Source organism: Dasypus novemcinctus, chromosome 1, assembly GCF_030445035.2.
Source record: "Dasypus novemcinctus isolate mDasNov1 chromosome 1, mDasNov1.1.hap2, whole genome shotgun sequence".
NCBI classification, from domain to species: Eukaryota; Metazoa; Chordata; class Mammalia; order Cingulata; family Dasypodidae; genus Dasypus; species Dasypus novemcinctus.
The window spans coordinates 12,996,937-13,013,982 of record NC_080673.1 but is presented as its reverse complement, the minus strand read 5'-3'; the positions used below and the strand labels follow the sequence as shown (position 1 = coordinate 13,013,982).

Here is a 17,046-nt window from a genome sequence, read left to right as displayed (position 1 = left end):
TGGAGAGCTTATTGCTTCCAGGAAGTAGTACAATCTGAAAATATAGCTCAAGATAGAGAAATTTAGATAAGGTAATGAAGAATGATCTACAGTTAAAGATCTGTGAGGGTGTATCCCTGAGTTTTGGGGCTTAAGTCAGGAGCAACTGTTCCTCTACCATCAGTAAAAGAAGATAGAGATAAATAGACCCTTGTCTTGATATGGATTGGCATTTCCCCCCACTTTTTACTATGGAATATTTCAAACATATTCACATGCCCGTCACCCAGTAGCAATAATTATTAACCCAGGGCTAGTCTTGTTTCATCTATAACCCACCCACTCTCCCCCTCCACACTCTTACGATTATTTTGTTGCAAATCTCAGTTATATCATTTTATACATAAATATTTCATTGAATAACTCTAAAAGACAAGATATATTTGTAAGCCTAACAATACCATGACTATACACACAAAAATAACAGTAGTACTTTATCATCAAATCCATACTGCCAATTCTCATTTTCTAAAGGGCAGCTCAATTTATAAACTTCTTTTTATAAATTATATATCCTTTAAATCCTTTGCCTTGGGGAAAAAGATCTCTCTGTTCTGGTTGTCTTTAAAAAAATGTAAGATACCCATCTTTTAAAAATAAATGTTTGTTTTCTCCAAATCACTAACGTCTTATGTAGTACAAGATAAAATATTCGCCTTAAATTGTCAGAGGATATGTTAGTTTCATCTTTTACCTGTTAGTTCCAAATTTCCTCCCTTGCAAAGTCGCATCTGGAATAGGCCATTATTCAGTTATTGGAGATTGCATGGCTTTTGGTTTTTTGACATGACCATGCATATGTATTACTCTTAAAGGTCATCACTGAGTCCCATTCTTGCTCCATTCTACTTTTTAAGTCTATTTTATTCAAACATGAATATCTAAATCTATTGGCCTAGTGATGGTGAGTGAGGGCAGAGGAGGTCTGGGAGCCAGCCTGCCTAGAAAACACAAATATCCTGGGAAAAGCAGAGCAATTGTTATCCAACAGTTAACCCTTGTTAACTTAGGTTGCTGGGAAACCTACGGTGACATCTTATGATCCATGATATTTCCTCTTGTGGTTGGAATTGAGTGATTCAGGAAAAGCCACAAGGGTCTGATAGAGAAAACATGGTTGGAATCATTACAAAACCACACATACAATGGTAGTGCCTAAACACTGTGGTGGAAGGTATTTTATTAGTAAGTGTGTGCAAGTTTTGAGAGTAAATGTTCTATAACAAGGTCTTTTCCATTTCACCAACTTTGGTATGATTTTAAAAACTATATGCATAATATAAAATCCAACTAAATATAGTATGAAATAATACTACTATATGGTTGCACACAATACATTTTTACGGCAGATCCTGAAACGAAACATTAAAGGGCTTCTGGAGAGAAATATGTACATGTCCCCAGGGTGCAGGAAAACTTAGTCAACAGTGAGAAGGATAATTTGCTTTAGCTGTTATTTAAAGGTTATTTTGTAGTACTCAAATGTTTCTTTGTTAGTATTGAAAGCTCTGACCTTCTCAAATTAAAATACGTATCTTATATAAAATATATATCTTATATAATATTATGAAAGATGTCCCTGAATTTGGAATATTTTAAACTACACAGAATAATGTAAATGATGATTTTTTTTAAAGACACAAATAATCCCTACATGCAGAAAGAATAACAATAAAATTTTAATTCAAAATGCCTAAATGCTTAAAACAATGGCTACCATAAACTCAACTACCAAATTATATTACTTTTCACTTGCATAATGAATAAAGTGGTAAAATGCCATTCATTCATTCATTCACCCAGTCATTCAACATTGATTAGTTGCCTACCATGTGTGATGTCCTAGGACACAAAGATGAAAAGGCTGTTCCTGCCCACAAGAACCGTAGAAGACAGAGGGGCAATTTAGAAGTGCACAAGCTTCTTTTATAGCCCAAGGTACCTGAAGTACAATAATAGTTACTAACTGTTCTCCTCACAGCCATTCTGGCCTTCATCAGATCTATTCTCTCTTTATGGATTGCATGATATATCTCAGAGTTATTTCAAAATAATCCCAAAGTAATTTTTGTAGTTTTGATCGCTTTTTTTCTGCAAAAGCAAGATTTTATCTGTTAATTTCATTACTATCTTTCTGCTAAATTTATGGACCAGGGAATTTTATCAGAAGAAATGTCTTAGAGAGCTGATCCCTTTTGCTGGATTTGGTTTGTTACCATATTGTTCAAGATTTTTGCAGCTGTGTTTACATGTGAGATTGGCCTAAAATTTTCTTCTCTTATACTGTTCTCTTCAGGTTTCGAAAACCTATCAGTTAAGGTTCAATCACTTTGAGTAACGTAGAATAAAGGATTTGTTATAGTAATTATGCAATTGTAGGAGCTAGTGAAGAAGTCTCTTCCTTTGCATCTGCTGTTGGATTTGAAGATGCTATCGACCGCTTCAATGATGGTAAACAACGAAAGGGGCATGTGAAGTGGAGGAGAGCAAAGAACCCGTGAGGAACCTGTGAGGAATATCTGCAACAGTGTCTGTCTCCCACCACATCCCACTAGTGGTGGTGCCCTTCTCCACACAACTGCACCTGCAGAAGTCAAAGGGGAGAACTGGGAAAGAGTTGAACCCACTGCACGTTTGTGTGTTGCCCACCCCAGTGAGGTGAGCTAGCAGGCCAGTGACAGCAACTGCAAGAAGCCAGGGTCTGGTGCCAGACACCCAACTTTAGAGTGTAAAAATGGCTGCTCCTCCTCTCTGCCTTGTGAGTCTTACACAAATTTTCTTCTGACCAACCCAACCCAGGGAATTCTGGGAAACATAGTTCCAGCATAGTTAAGTTGCCAAAGTCAAAGCCAGCACAGGTAACCAGGTTACTAGCATCATGAAATGAGTTGGGGTCTAGTGCCTCATTCCCTCAAATGTGGGGGTTCACATATCAGAAATATTTCTTTCTGGAATGCTTGGTAAAAAAACCTCCACTGTTTCTAGAGCTTTTATGAGGAAGTTCTGAAACTACTATATGTATTTTAGATGTTTTAGGACTATTCATGGTTTCTAAGTTTCTTCCAAACTTTGTTTTCATAAGGAGAGTGGCCATTTCATCCAGATATTCATAATTATTGGCATGAACTTACTATATGCTAACCTCTTATTTAATCTAACATTGGCTATTTTGTTTTTTTCATCCCAAATATTTTTTATCTGTTTCTCTTTTCTTTTACACTTGACAGAGGTTTCGTCATCTTATTAGTCTTTTCAAAGGACCATCCTTTGGCCTGTTAGTGCTCCCTATGTATATATTTTTTATTTCACTAATTTCTGCTCTTTAGCATTTTATTATCTTCCTTCAATTTGTGAAAGCTTATTGTGCTACTTTTCATAATTTCTGAAGGTGGATGATGAGCAAATTAATATTAGGCCTTTATTCATTCTTGAGATAAGCAGTTATGAATATACATTTCCCTCTAAAAATACTTTAGTATTAAAGTATTTAATACTTTAGTACTTTAATATTTGGATATGTGGTGTTTCCATTATGCCTCAGCTATGAGATACTTCAAACTATGTTCTTAATTTCCAAACATCTGTCGCATTTTAAAATGATTTCTACCTTAATTTTACTGAGGTCAGTAAATATGTTCTGTATCAGAGGCTACACACTATGGCCCATCATCCAAATTTGGCCTACTACCTGTTTTTGTCAATACATTTTTATTGGAATAGAACCACACTCACCAGTTTAATTTTATGCTATACCTGCAGAGTTGAGTATTTGTGACAGACACCCTATGTCCTCCTACAAAGACTAAAATATTTATTTACTGATCCTTTATAGAAAAAATTTGCCAATCCTTCAATCTATATCATGCCAATCTTTTGAGATTTATCGAGACATATTTTATGACCTATATATACTTGGTTTTTGTAACGTTCAAAATGTGCTTAAAAAGAATGAGTGCATAGTTCTATTTCACAATTAAATCTATCTTTTAAATTCATTCTATTTGTTTATATATTTAATGAAATCTGTCTGTCTAATCTATCAATTACGAAAATAATTATATTAAAATTTACCACTACGAGGATAGATTTTTCTATTTCTCCTTATATTTATCTTAATCTTGGCTTTACATAATTTTAAACAATTTTTATTTGATTAATATACAGAATTGTGATAACTTCTAGGTAACTTCAACCTTTTATTATTACACAGTGGCCATGTAGTAATTTTCTTCACCTTGAAGTCTATTTTTCCTTATATTAATGTAATGATAGCACTTTCGGTTCATTTTTCTCTTGGACACATCTTTCTTAATCCTTTTACTTTCAGTTTTTGCATGTATATACTTTCAGTTTTTGCATGTATAAGTCGAATATAAAATTATATTCCCGGATACTACAAAAAGCCATACTGGACATTTTTATATTTTAACTAGAGAATTTAGATCATTTATAGTTATTTTAATTACTAATATATTTGGATTTATTTTTTCCATATTATCTTTGTGTTTTTTACATGTCCCAACTTTTTAGTTTCTTTTATCTTTTTCAGTTTTTTTTAATTAATTAGTTTTTGTTGTTTCATTTTCCCTCTCTTCTACTTTGAAAGGTATATATTATATTTGTGATTTTTAACACTGTCTGTGCCTGAAATTTTATCCACAGTCAAATATTAAGGACAGTAAGGAGAAAATTGTAGCCAAAATCATGTCTGCAGAAGAGGCAGAATCTTCTGCATATAAGTTTGGGGTGCCACATGCTTTGTAGACCAAAGCATAAAATCAGTGGTGTGTGAAGTATTCCGTGTAAACCATATTTTCATCCACAGCTGCATATATATATAGCACACAATTCAAAAACTGCTACTTCTTATCTGCCAATTACCACTCAAGATTACGACTTATGATTTTGATTGTGACTAATCTAGAACAGCTTTTTACAAACAAGACTGCACATCTTGTGTAGAGAGACAGTCTTTCTCTAAGACTGGCTCTCCTTTTGCTGAAGCTCAGTTTTGGCCTTCTGCCAAATACCAAATTTGCAGTCACCTCAGTTAAAATGACCCATACCTTATCTCAGCCTCTTTACAATCTGTCCCCAGAAAACTGCAGCCTAGCTCTTCAAAGCGTTTCCAAATTACCTTAATTATTCCTCAGTTCATTCCCAAGAAGCAATGAGACACAGTATGAAAACTATATAAATACAATAAAATTGGGGGAAAAAATACCCCAAAATTAGTAATTGGTATAAAATTTTGGTATGAAATTTTGGTATAAAATTAGTAATTCTTATGGAACTCAAGTTAACTAATATTTCCTGGATTGCTGTTAAAATATCATTTTGGGCCAAGTGTGGAAATTTTTAAAAATTTCATTTCAACCAAAAGGAGAAGGCATTTTGGCATTTTATAGAAACTCTGAAGATAACTGATGGGCCAGAAGATAATGGGAGAAAGGATGATTCTATTAAGTCATACGCTTTTAAAAAGCTGAAAGAAACTCATTTTTTGAAAGTAGAACCTTCTAAGCCATCTGTCAGGAATGTACATATTTCAGTGCAATACATATTTCAAAGACATGACCAGACTGCAGAGGTAGGCAGCCCGTGCCCCAGGGCAGTGGCTGATCAGTGAGGGCAGGCACTGTGGTCTGTCTGTCCAGAGAATAAGTAAAGAAGAACTATAGCCTTGATATTAAGAATGCTAAAAAAAAAAAATGCATTTGCTCACGTGCCCAGATGGAGGTACAGCTAAAAGGGCTCGAGTTATAAAGAAATGAAGAGGCCAGTTGATACAGTAGAAATAGCAGGAAACTACCTTAAAAATCAAAAAGGGCAGCTATACAAATGAACAAAAAACCTTCAGAAAACATTAGAGTTAACGTTGGAAGTTTTCCCTCCAAGGTGAAAAACAAAACATGGAGACCCACTGTTTCTACTTTATTTAACTTTGAAATGAAGGTTTTAAAGAGTGGAATAAAGGAAGAAAAAATGATGTAAAGATTAGAAAGGAAAAACAAAACTGTCATTATTCACAATAATATGATGCTTTCTACTTAAAAGCTCCAGAAAAACTACAAATTCTTATTAGAATTAATAAGAGTTTAACAAATGTGCTGGCAATAAAATCAATATACAAAAATTAATTGCATTTCTCTTAGCAACAAATTAGGAGGAAAATGAAAAAAAGATACTATTTATAATAGCATAAAGTAACGAAAAAGATATGTAAAACCTTGTCAGGGAGTAATATTAAAACATTATCAAGAGACATTAAAGGAAAGTATAGAAATGGAAAAATTAATCATGTTTATTGATTGGAAGGCCAAGTATTGCAAAGTATAAATTTGCCCTCAAAAAGTGACTTGTCGTTTCAATGAATTCCAACAAAAGACCCAACAGATGTTTGATGTTTTTGGAGCTCATAAAGTGCTTCTAAAATTGATATGTGGGATTTTGTGTTGCAAAGGATAGCCAAGACTGTGGGGAAAAAAGAAAAAAATAGAACAAGGTGGGAAGGCTTGCTCTACCAAATATCAAGACGTATTCTAAAGCTATAGAAACTAATGGAGTAACACAGGGTCAGAGAAATGTAACTGCTTAGTGAGCCCAGAAACTGACCCAGGCATGGATAGACACAGAGGGAACACTGCATATAGTATAAACTATAGTATATGTGGCTTACTTTCCAATACATGTGTGAAAAGTTAATTGAATCTCAATCTGGAAAAAATATGGACTTATGCCATTCAAAAAATCAATTCCAAGTAGATGAATGAGAAAGGAAAAATTTAACAAAGGAATACAGGAAATTATTTCCACTACATCGAAGTAAACAGGATTTTTAGGATAAATTACCCAAAGTATACCAAAATGGAAAAGACTTAAAATTTAACAATTTGAAATTGAGTTTCGGTTCATCAAAAGAAAAACCACTAAAATAATGAAAGGTCAAACTACAGAAGACATTTGTAAATAGTTCTTAAGTTTTTCATTTTCCAACTAACCATTAGAATACAGAAATTTAAAAATCACTAGGAAAATAAAACAGCCAGATGACCCAATAGAATAGAAGGCAAAACATGTGGCAGTCTCATCACAAAAAAGGAAGTCCAAATGGCCAAAAAGAATATGAAAATGTCATTATTAGTCAGGGAAATTAAAATTTAGCCATAAAATACCCCTACATATGCAACAGATTTGCAAAAATTAAGAATACTGCCAAGTACCAGTCTAAAAATGTATATAACCTATGTTGTATGTGTCCTGATCTGTGGGTGTGGGACGGTAAGAGGCTGCAGTCCTGCCCTTGATAACCATGGCAACATCTCCAGTCCCAGGAAACAGTTTATCAATGCAAACTCTATAAACTTTAAATATTCAGGAAAAATGCAAACCAAATGTGCTAAAAGCTTATCTAGAATGTATGAAGTGCATGCTAAAAGCTTACCTAGGATGTGGAAGATATATGCTAATTCAAGCCTATTGAGCACTGAAACAAAGACTCATTTGGCCCTTCCTCTGTATGAAAAGAACTCAGAAATCTTGTTTGGGGCTCAGGGTTTTGAAACAGAAAGCTCCCTAGTCTGGCTGGCCATCAATAAATCATTTTTTCCTTCTCAAAATCATTCCTGAGTTCTGGCCTTTCTATACGTAAATAATTGAACCTCTCTTGTCTTCAACAACAACAGGAATTCTCATGAAGAGTTGGTTTTACCATAGATTGATGCAACCACTTTGGAAAACAGTGTGGCGCTATCGAAAAAGACAGCAGATTCACATACTATCACTCCTAGAAACACATAATCTTATTTGTACTAGATATTCATCACAGTATTGTTAATAGTTATTCCAAACTGGTGTGGAATTTCCAGTACTGATAATGAATGAACTGTAGATACGTATTGATAAATCTTTCTAGCACATTGTTCAGTGAAAAGGTAAGCCGTGAAAAAAAAATAGAGAATGATTCAATTTACACACCGTCAAAATCAGGCTAAACTATATAAATTAGGGATGGACTCACAGGTGTGAAAATTATGAAGCAAGGAAAGAAAATGATTACTATATAAACAAATAAAAATTAAATTAAATTTAAAAGTTAAAAAAAAAGGGAGACGCCTTCCCCTTGGAGGGCAGGGAAGGGTGCTGTGATTGAAAAGGGATCCCTGGAAGGCTTCTGGAACCCCAAGAGTATCCTATTTCTTCATGCAGATGGTGGTTATCCAGGTTTCCACTTGACAGTTTTTTGTTTTTTTTATTTTAAAGATTTATTTATTTATTTAATTTCCCCCCTTCCCCGGTTGTCTGTTCTCTGTGTCTATTTGCTGCGTCTTGTTTCTTTGTCCGCTTCTGTTTTTGTCAGCGGCACGGGAAGTGTGGGCGGCGCCATTCCTGGGCAGGCTGCTCTTTCTTTTCACGCTGGGCGGCTCTCCTTACTGGGCGCACTCCTTGCGTATGGGGCTGCCCCACGCGGGGGACACCCTTGCGTGGCAGGCACTCCTTGCGCATCAGTGCTGCTCATGGCCAGCTCCACACGGGTCAAGGAGGCCCGGGGTTTGAACTGCGGACCTCCCATGTGGTAGACAGACGCCCTAACCACTGGGCCAAAGTCCGTTTCCGACAGTTTTTATTAAACTATGAGTAGGTTCTATTGATTTTTCCTGATTGTAGTATACTTTATGATTAAGAAAACTAAATAACAAAGAGGGCCCAGCCCAGAAGACTCTAAAATGGAAGTTAACAGGAAACACAACACCCCAGTAAGAGAAGAGGACGCGCATGGCTCTTTTCATGCTGGTGTTCTTTATTCCAAGCTGCGCTATCTGAGGCCTCTCTGCTTGCCCCACAGCCTGTGTCTGCTGAATATCTGCTTTATGACCGAGGGCAACAAGAGGCTTTAAATTCCCATTTCCACTGAAGTGATGCTTTTCCCCTCTATGGAGCCGACAGCGTACCCGAAGTGACGTGGGAACTTTCTCTTAGTAATGTCAGTGGGCGCAGGGGAGAGGAGGAGAAAACACACGGTCCCAGCTGCGGCACAGGATTCCAGAGCAGCCGGGGAGCAGAACTGCCAGCGACGTGCTCCACTCAACATTGGTGATCATTGAAAGGCAGGGAATAAAGGAAGTGAGTTACTGTCTGCAAGATCACAGGGAGTGCTCTAAGATATTTCTCATTACTCATTGTTCGGTGACTCAAGACAGTTGTGCTAAACAGTTCAGTAGAGTATATTCTCCCTGTCCTGGAAGAGGGCAGCTGAGGTCATGGGTGTCATAAATTCACAGAAAGGGCTTTGGATTTGCTGCGCTAAAAGCTTCTCTGGCACAAAAATGACTCACTCATTGTCAGCATAACATTAAAGAATTATAGCATTTCAGAACTAAAGGGGGCCTTAGATACCACCTACTTAGTACTCTACAAATGGCTCCAAAAAACCATGTGAGTTCAAAGAGCTACCTCAGAGTGTGCCTGCAAAGGGTGGAGCTCTGTCTTGAAAAAGGGGCAGCGTCCACTCTATCAGCTTTACAGACGGAGCCTCTCGATATTCACAAAAGGGTCAGTGGCTTACGAGAGAGAGAGAAAAAGAGTGAGAGTCAAAAATCACTGATCTTGTCTAACTCTTTCATTTTGCAGATAAAGAGGTTGTGACAGGGCAAGTGGCATTCCCAAGGCCACCCAGCAGGTTCCAGCAAAGCAAGATGGAGACTGAGATGGTCTACTTCCAACCTGCGCTCTTACAAATACTATCTACTGCTATCTGGCATCATAAATCTAAACCAGGGACTGTACTGTAAGGAACACAAAACCAGACCCAATCACAAAAGCACCTATATCACTGCGTGTCTGTGAGGGGTTCATGGGTTTGTGTGTGTATATTTAGAATAGCCCCTATCACGTGTGTAAGAATTATATAAATGTTTACTGTGATACTTTTCTCCTCTTTACCCATTTCCTTTGCATTCTGTTCTATGTCTACCAACTGCCAGCTTGACATTTTAAAATGGTTGTACAAACCCTTACAAGGAATGAAATCAGCAACCCATGTTCTCTAGTCTGAGGACAACAGCTGCTGGGAAGAAAATCTGATAGGCACCACGGACAAGGACTTAATGTAAGAACAATTTTACACATAATCCTTCTCCCTGTGGTTCTAGTCACAAATAGTTTTATCGCCACAAGCCATGTGCTCATGAAGGGCTGAGGGGGCTGGAAGCAGGTAGCAGGTTTTATGTGGGTATTTTTCAAGGAGATTGAAAAGAGGGGGCGACTGACATTTGTTTCTCCACGTTGAACATATGTGCAGAAGAATACTGAGCGCAGAAAGCACACAAAGTCCAGAGTCCCAGGTATGGCCTCAACTCTGTCTATACCAAGGCAGCAGGCTGTCCACTGGGGCGGATGAGCCCTGATCCCGCAGGCACTCTGCCCTTGCCCAGCCACATCTGATCCAGAGGCTAACGCACACTGGGGGCTGCTGCTCTCTCTCCCTTTTGTTGCTTTGACTATAGGAAACGTGAGCTCCTAACACTGGAGACAGAACATTCCTCCCACTGTAGCCTCTAGCCTCCTGTGCATGAATAAGCCAGTTATGTGCCTAGGCAAAAGCAAGATTTTGCTACCTAATACAGATACTGAAGAATTCAGGGCACGGGATTAATATGCAGAGTGACTTGAAGGGCAAAAAACTCAAGTCAGAGATACTGTTTTCAAATATTGATTCTAAATCCAACATTAGCCATATCCTTTCTTGTCATACCTTGTGAGAAAAAGAGGGCTATCTCTTGCCAGCTAAGGAGCTGATAAATGGTGTTTGTGGTGTTTTCTGTTTGCTACATTCAGTTTCAGTACCATAGCAAGCTCTCAATTTTACATGAGCAAAGAAGAAACAATATTTAAAGATCGTCTCAGAAAATTTAAAATATTAGGAATAAAACGTACGAGCTCAATATGCTATCAAAAGGTGAACAAGTATCATTCATCATGAAAAGCAAGCAATCTTTGAGTTAACATTACATGAAGAAGATATTCAAATTCATTTTAACAACCATTAACTGATTCTAGTTAAAAAGAAACATTTAAATGGTTTTGTATTGTTCCGTTTATTTGGGGGAGGGAGAATAAATGCCAGTTTTATGAGGTTAAAGGGAATCATGGGAAAGGGACAACAAATCTGATAAAGAAGAGGGAGTAGAGGACATTGCTTATAGATTTAATCTGAGACAGCACTGATTTTTCTGTCTTCCTTTTTCCTTTGAGAATTGAGTCCCAGAGTCATTCCCCATCTGTTCAGTGTACCTGGGTCCAGGAGGGGCCCTGTCACAATTAGAATAGGCATAGTCCAGGATTGAAGCTGGTGATAAAAATCCACGCACTCATTTAAGTTTGAATTCCCTTGCTTTCTCCCTCGCTCTTCTCCTTCTTTTTTCCCCACTCCCTTGAATAATTATCTGCTATATGCTAGGCATTTTGCTAAGCTTTGAGATTGAATGTGTCCCTGTCTTCTAGGGGCTTATGAATTAGTAACGATACCAACTTGATGGTGGAGTCAAGGTTGAATTTGTTTAGGATAGCGTGTGAAAGGGGAGAAAACAGCACAGAAAGAATTAAGCAATGCTGTGTCTAGTCAGGATTGCTACAAAGATCCTGAAAGATAGGCTGCATCTGACAGAGAGATTAACTCTTGGTAAAGGACACTGCTTGTTTCATAATATCTATATCAAAGACACAAAATCCTGCAAATGAGCAGAGCGCTGATATTAGAGGCAATATCAGAAGACCAGGCCTTTATACTCTGGCTTTCTTCTAATTAGAGCAATAATCTTGAGTAAGTATCTATACAGATTTTTAAGTCTCCATGTCCTTCTCTGCTAAAAAAGTACAATACCATCTACTTAGGTATAGAGCAGATATGAGGATGCAAAGGAATAGCATATGTGGAAAGAGTTTGTGAAATGCAATAAAAATATAAACTATTAGCATTAGAATGTGTGGGGAGGTCAAGTGAATTCAAAACATGGGAATAGAGAAATCAAAAGGGACTCACTAACAACACCCATTAAATCATGTTACGGACAGTTTAGAAAACAAGGGATTCACTTTACTTTGAAGAGGATATTCATGTTTTTCCATTTCTCATATTCTCTTCCTCCTACAATATTAGCCACATAACATTTATTGGAAAAGCAACAAATAGATATGCTCAATTTAGAGAATTGCATTATATGAAAACTTGACATTTATCAAATAGATTGCTTGTTTCCAAACATATTCCTTTAAGCAACAAGTTTACATGATAAGACAAAAATTAGGTAATTTATTAAAAGCTGTTTATACTCACCTTACAAGGCACAAATATGCATATATTTTAGAAAATATATTTGATGTTTTTTAGGTTGCAAACGTAGCTCGAGTATATCAAACCATAATTTTAAAAGCACATAGGCTTTAGCTATTTTGAAAAAATAACATTTCTGTTAGAATATGACAATTCTGGTATTACCACATGGAACTGGTATTCTACCATCTCAGAGGACAAATGGTCAAAATTGCATCATCACCTTTATTTCTTAACAGTCTATTCAAGACTAGACTAGACTAAGCCACTTTTGAAAATTCCAGGGGTTGTCATACACTGCTGGGTTACTGTCCACTTTGTAATATTGTTGTAGAAGTCAAGAGAGGTTCAATTATTTGCATATAGAAAGGCCAGGACTCAGGAATAATTTCAGGAAGGAAAAAGATTTATTTACAACTGGTCTGGTTCAGAGCTTCTCATTCCAAAACCTGAGCCCCAAACAAGATTTCTGGGTTCCTTTTATACAGAGGAAGGGCCAAATGGTTCTTTGTTTCAGTGCTCAATAGGCTTGAATTAGCATATATCTTCCATATCCTAGGTAAGCTTTTAGCATGCACTTCATACATTCTAGATAAGCTTTTTGCACATTCGGTTTGCATTTTCCCTGAATACTTAAAGTTCATAGAGTTTGCATTGCTAAACTGTTTCTCCGGGACTGGAGTTGTTGTCATAGTTACCAAGGGCAGGGCTGCAGGTCTCACTGTCCCAAACGTACAGCTCAGGGCACATACAGCTCAGGTGATCTACGAAGAGATGAACAGCCCCCACCCATAGCCCGCATCAATATCACTATAAGGCAATGTTCTTTCACAATTTATTTCTATTTTGAGAAAGTTCATTGTCCTCCATCAGATTCCTGCTAAACTTTCAATAGTCAAACATGGTGTTTTACTTGACTGAGGTTTAGATTCACACTATGAGGAAAGCTAAAGCCCCTTCAGTTCATGCAATTAACATCGCTACCGTCCTATTGCTTTGTTCCCTAATTATAATATTTACAGTTTAATGGTCTGATTCTGAAAACAAAAAACAAACATCATTATCTGTGATTTATTTTCTAAAAGAGGTGTAGCTCGTGCAGTGGCTTGATAAAAGAGCAAGGGTTTCTGGAAGCCGTAGCCCTTGGGTGGCTACTTTTGCAAACCTCTACCTAGAGCCCCAGGTAATTTAAAATATGGTTCAGATGTTTAGGTTTTTCAATGTTTCTGTGAAATAATTCTGCACCCTTATTTCCAGACATAATCTTATTAGAAAATAAAATGATTCATTTTTCTATTCCCACGTGAAAAAAAAACATTTTGTAAGACATATCTAGTGAAAAACTATGTTATAGCTACTTCCTGGAGAGACCAGAGGGCAGAAGAGGGGCATAGAAAATAAAGAGCCAAATCTTTGAACTACTTGACTCATCTCTTTACTGCTATTGTTGCCACTGTCATTTTGTCTTCTCCTTTCACCTGACAGAGATTAAAAGGAAAGAAAAGCAAAAGGCGAGAGGCTTTTAAGAAGGATGGTCTGGCAGAGGAATGGTCTGGCCGGTGCTTTGATATGTTGGAGGTTAAGCAGCTGTCTGTGCCTTTCTATGGCACAGACTTTAAAATAACAGGAAGAGATTTACTGTATACATTCAGTAGCAGAGGAGTCCTGAACTGCTGGCACCTGAAGCTTTTCAGATTCAAAATTAATCATGGCACTCCTGCAGAGAAACCCAGGTTTTTCTACAGTCCAGCCATGAACAAATTTGTCCAGGAATGCATTTCTGTCAAAAAGGTTTTCTTTGGCAGAGTGAGATCTCAGAAGAAATCCCTGCAAGTAATTTGAAAACTCCCAGCTTCGGTAGCCTCCCACCATGACATTCTGTCCAGGTCTGAATTCTCTGCGCCGCTTTCTCCTTTCATGGAGCCTATCAGAGATATCCAAATGACAAGGATATCTTGAGTCTCCCTGGATAAAATAAACTGCTTGTTTTTGCTTGTAATTTTGGAAAACTTGAAAATATACCTTAAATTGCTAAATTTGGCTATAAAATGAAATAGCTAAAACTCTCTAATAATTTATCTTCTCTGTGGAAAGTGCCAGTAGGCAAATTACTGGGTGTCACAGAGACATTATGGGCCCTTACTATGTATGACAAACCATATAGAAGAGGCAACAGGTTACAAGGTCAAGCTTAGGTGCCAGTGGGCCCTGGGTTCTGTCAATTACTGACTGAAAAAGTTTAACAATTTACTGAACCTTTCTGACCTTTTGGTTTATTATTGGTAAATTTACATGTAAATAAAACCAACCACGTAGAGTTCTGAAACAGTGTACCTAAAGAGCTAACATGGTGCTTGAGGGGAACATGTGCTTAGGATTAATAGATAGGTCTTAGTTCCATGATGTGCTTGTAGCCATTTGTTTGGTAAACACAATTTATTATCATTTCTGGCTGGTGCTTCTCTGTGTTATTAAATCATGGGCAGTTCTTGACTATTTTTGACTGTTTTAAAAGCATACTATAAAGAGCTAGCATTTATAGTGTTAATTATATGCCAGACACTGTAAGTGATGCAGACAATAAATTATAACTCCTACTTGGTCACGCAGCAAATATTTGCTGAGTTTCTTCAATATCCAAGGCATTGTTTTTGCTCCATGGTTTTGGCAGTTGTTTCAAAGATTAAGTGATGTTTTTGCCTAGGAAATTATCATTTCTTTCTCCAAAATAACAGCAGTCATGACCCATCTACTTTCTATATCATCTTTTCTACTCAAGTCATTCTCTATTTGAGGATTCAGCCAGAATCATATTTGACTCATGAGCCTCAGGTTAATTACAAGCCTATTTTTCTTCATTGCAGTTAAATAATTTGTCCTTTCCAAAAATCCTATTTTTTTCAGTAATCAAAACATTCATTGTAGTACTATGGAAGGAGATTTGTGGTAAATTGTGTGTGCTTGCTAAAAAATTAAATTTTAAACGAGTATAAAATCATTGAATTCAATTAACTTTCTTAAATAAAATGTTTTAATATTATCATTAGTTTCAGTGGCTCTTAAGTATCAAACTTATTTAAATGTTCACATTCTTGGAAAGTTATGCCAATTGGAAATGTAGTTATTGTTTTAGGACCTAATATTCACTTTCTAGGATATATTCTTTCCAACACAAGCCAGACCTGTTTTGTTCTTTTCTTTAAGTAACAGTAATAAGCCATAAAATTTAGCTACTGTACTAGATTTTACTAGGTGGGCAATTTCATCATAAAAACAGGGGATGGGAAGAAAGAGGAATTCTCAAATTTTCATTCAGTTTCTTTTCTTTCAGTTCTTTGAAAGTTACTATGAAGAAGGATTCATTTTTTCTAAGAGTCAATAGATCTGGGATTCTGTGGATCCAAAATCTGAAGGAATTGTCACTTTTTCTTTTTCCCAATTCACCAGGGAATGAAGTAGAGTTTGGAAAACAGAAGTGATTCAGAAATCTCCTTAGTGGTTAACCAAAGAAATGTTTCTCTGTCACTGAGGAGCTGAGTCACTCACAGTCACCATTTCTTAAATGGTCATTATTTAACTGCTGTTTTTGTGTGCTGAGATCTCTTTAGAAAGATGGCTTCCTTTAGCTCTTTGGCAGCCTTACCTGATTCAACCAACTACAAAGAAATCCTGCAGCATTAAGATGATAAAGAGCAGATTTTTAATGGGTGGGCCTTAACATTATCATTTCCATTTTTGAAAGGTGAGGTGAGCTAGTGCATCTATTCAACAACATGAATGACATTTCTGTATTAAATTTCCATTTGTTTCTACTCTGCCCATAGTTTAAGAGTATAATCCTTCTGGAAACAGTATATGTATTTCAGATGATTCTGTTTTACTTGGTAGGCAGTGATGACATGGAAATTTTTGCAGTCCTGGTGGAGAGAGGACACCTTTGTGCCATTTCAAAAAGTCCTCGGCATTCCTGACATGCCCAAAATGTTTACTGTTCTTCTAGTCTTAGGAAAGAATGTTGAAAGGATAGTAAGATCTAACTCATTTTATATGGTGGTTAGTGTCTGTAAAGATGCATGAAACAACTAATATTTTAAATAAACTGGGGCAGTGTAGTGTTTAAACACTATTTAACCCTTTCTTTAAAGAAGCATATCTCTTAAAGCCTGCCTCTTGAAGAGCTGTGAAAGCAGATTTGCTCTATTGAGTGAGGATGGGGCCCACGGCAATCTCGTCCCCTCACACCTTGCTAGTAGCTCAGCCCCTAAGCTTCTTCTGCTTAAAGGACAGGTTTTCTAAATCTACTTACAGGGCAGGTTTTCTAAATGCCGTTCCCTCGTTTCCAAGGGGGACTTATAAGATTAAGGGGGGAAAAAATCACAGTCTAATATATGTTTGCCATCAACCTACATTTCGCAGAGTGGATTTCTTTAATCCCAGACCACCTGGAAGCTTCTTTCAGCACTAACAATTTAACAGGCTCTTTAAGCCTCCGCCTCTCCCTGGCCTGACATTCTTTCTGCATTTCCAGTCTAAAAATGGTCTGCTGTGGCATTGCTGAGGGAAGTCTGGAAAGAATGGATGACTTGTGCACTATGCAGGTAAACTCATTTAAAAAAAAAACAACTATTAAACGATTTGGGGGTGGCTTAGGGGGAAGAGGCATTCCAAATACTCCT

General features: G+C 37.0%; 1 protein-coding gene across 4 annotated transcripts in view; it reads right to left on the bottom strand.

Moving 5' to 3' along the window:
* The window catches only part of ASB5 (ankyrin repeat and SOCS box containing 5), a 59,083-nt gene that overhangs the window by 28,721 nt on the left and 13,316 nt on the right, over positions 1 to 17,046 (bottom strand). The window contains exon 1 of one of the 4 annotated variants that reach the window (XM_058306333.2): positions 734 to 965. The exons of the other annotated variants lie outside the window; for them this stretch is intronic. Coding sequence (XP_058162316.1) covers positions 734 to 770 — 37 coding nt within the window. The 5' untranslated portion in view covers positions 771 to 965. Of the gene's footprint in view, positions 1 to 733; positions 966 to 17,046 lie in introns of those variants that run through there. 4 annotated transcript variants of the gene reach the window in all.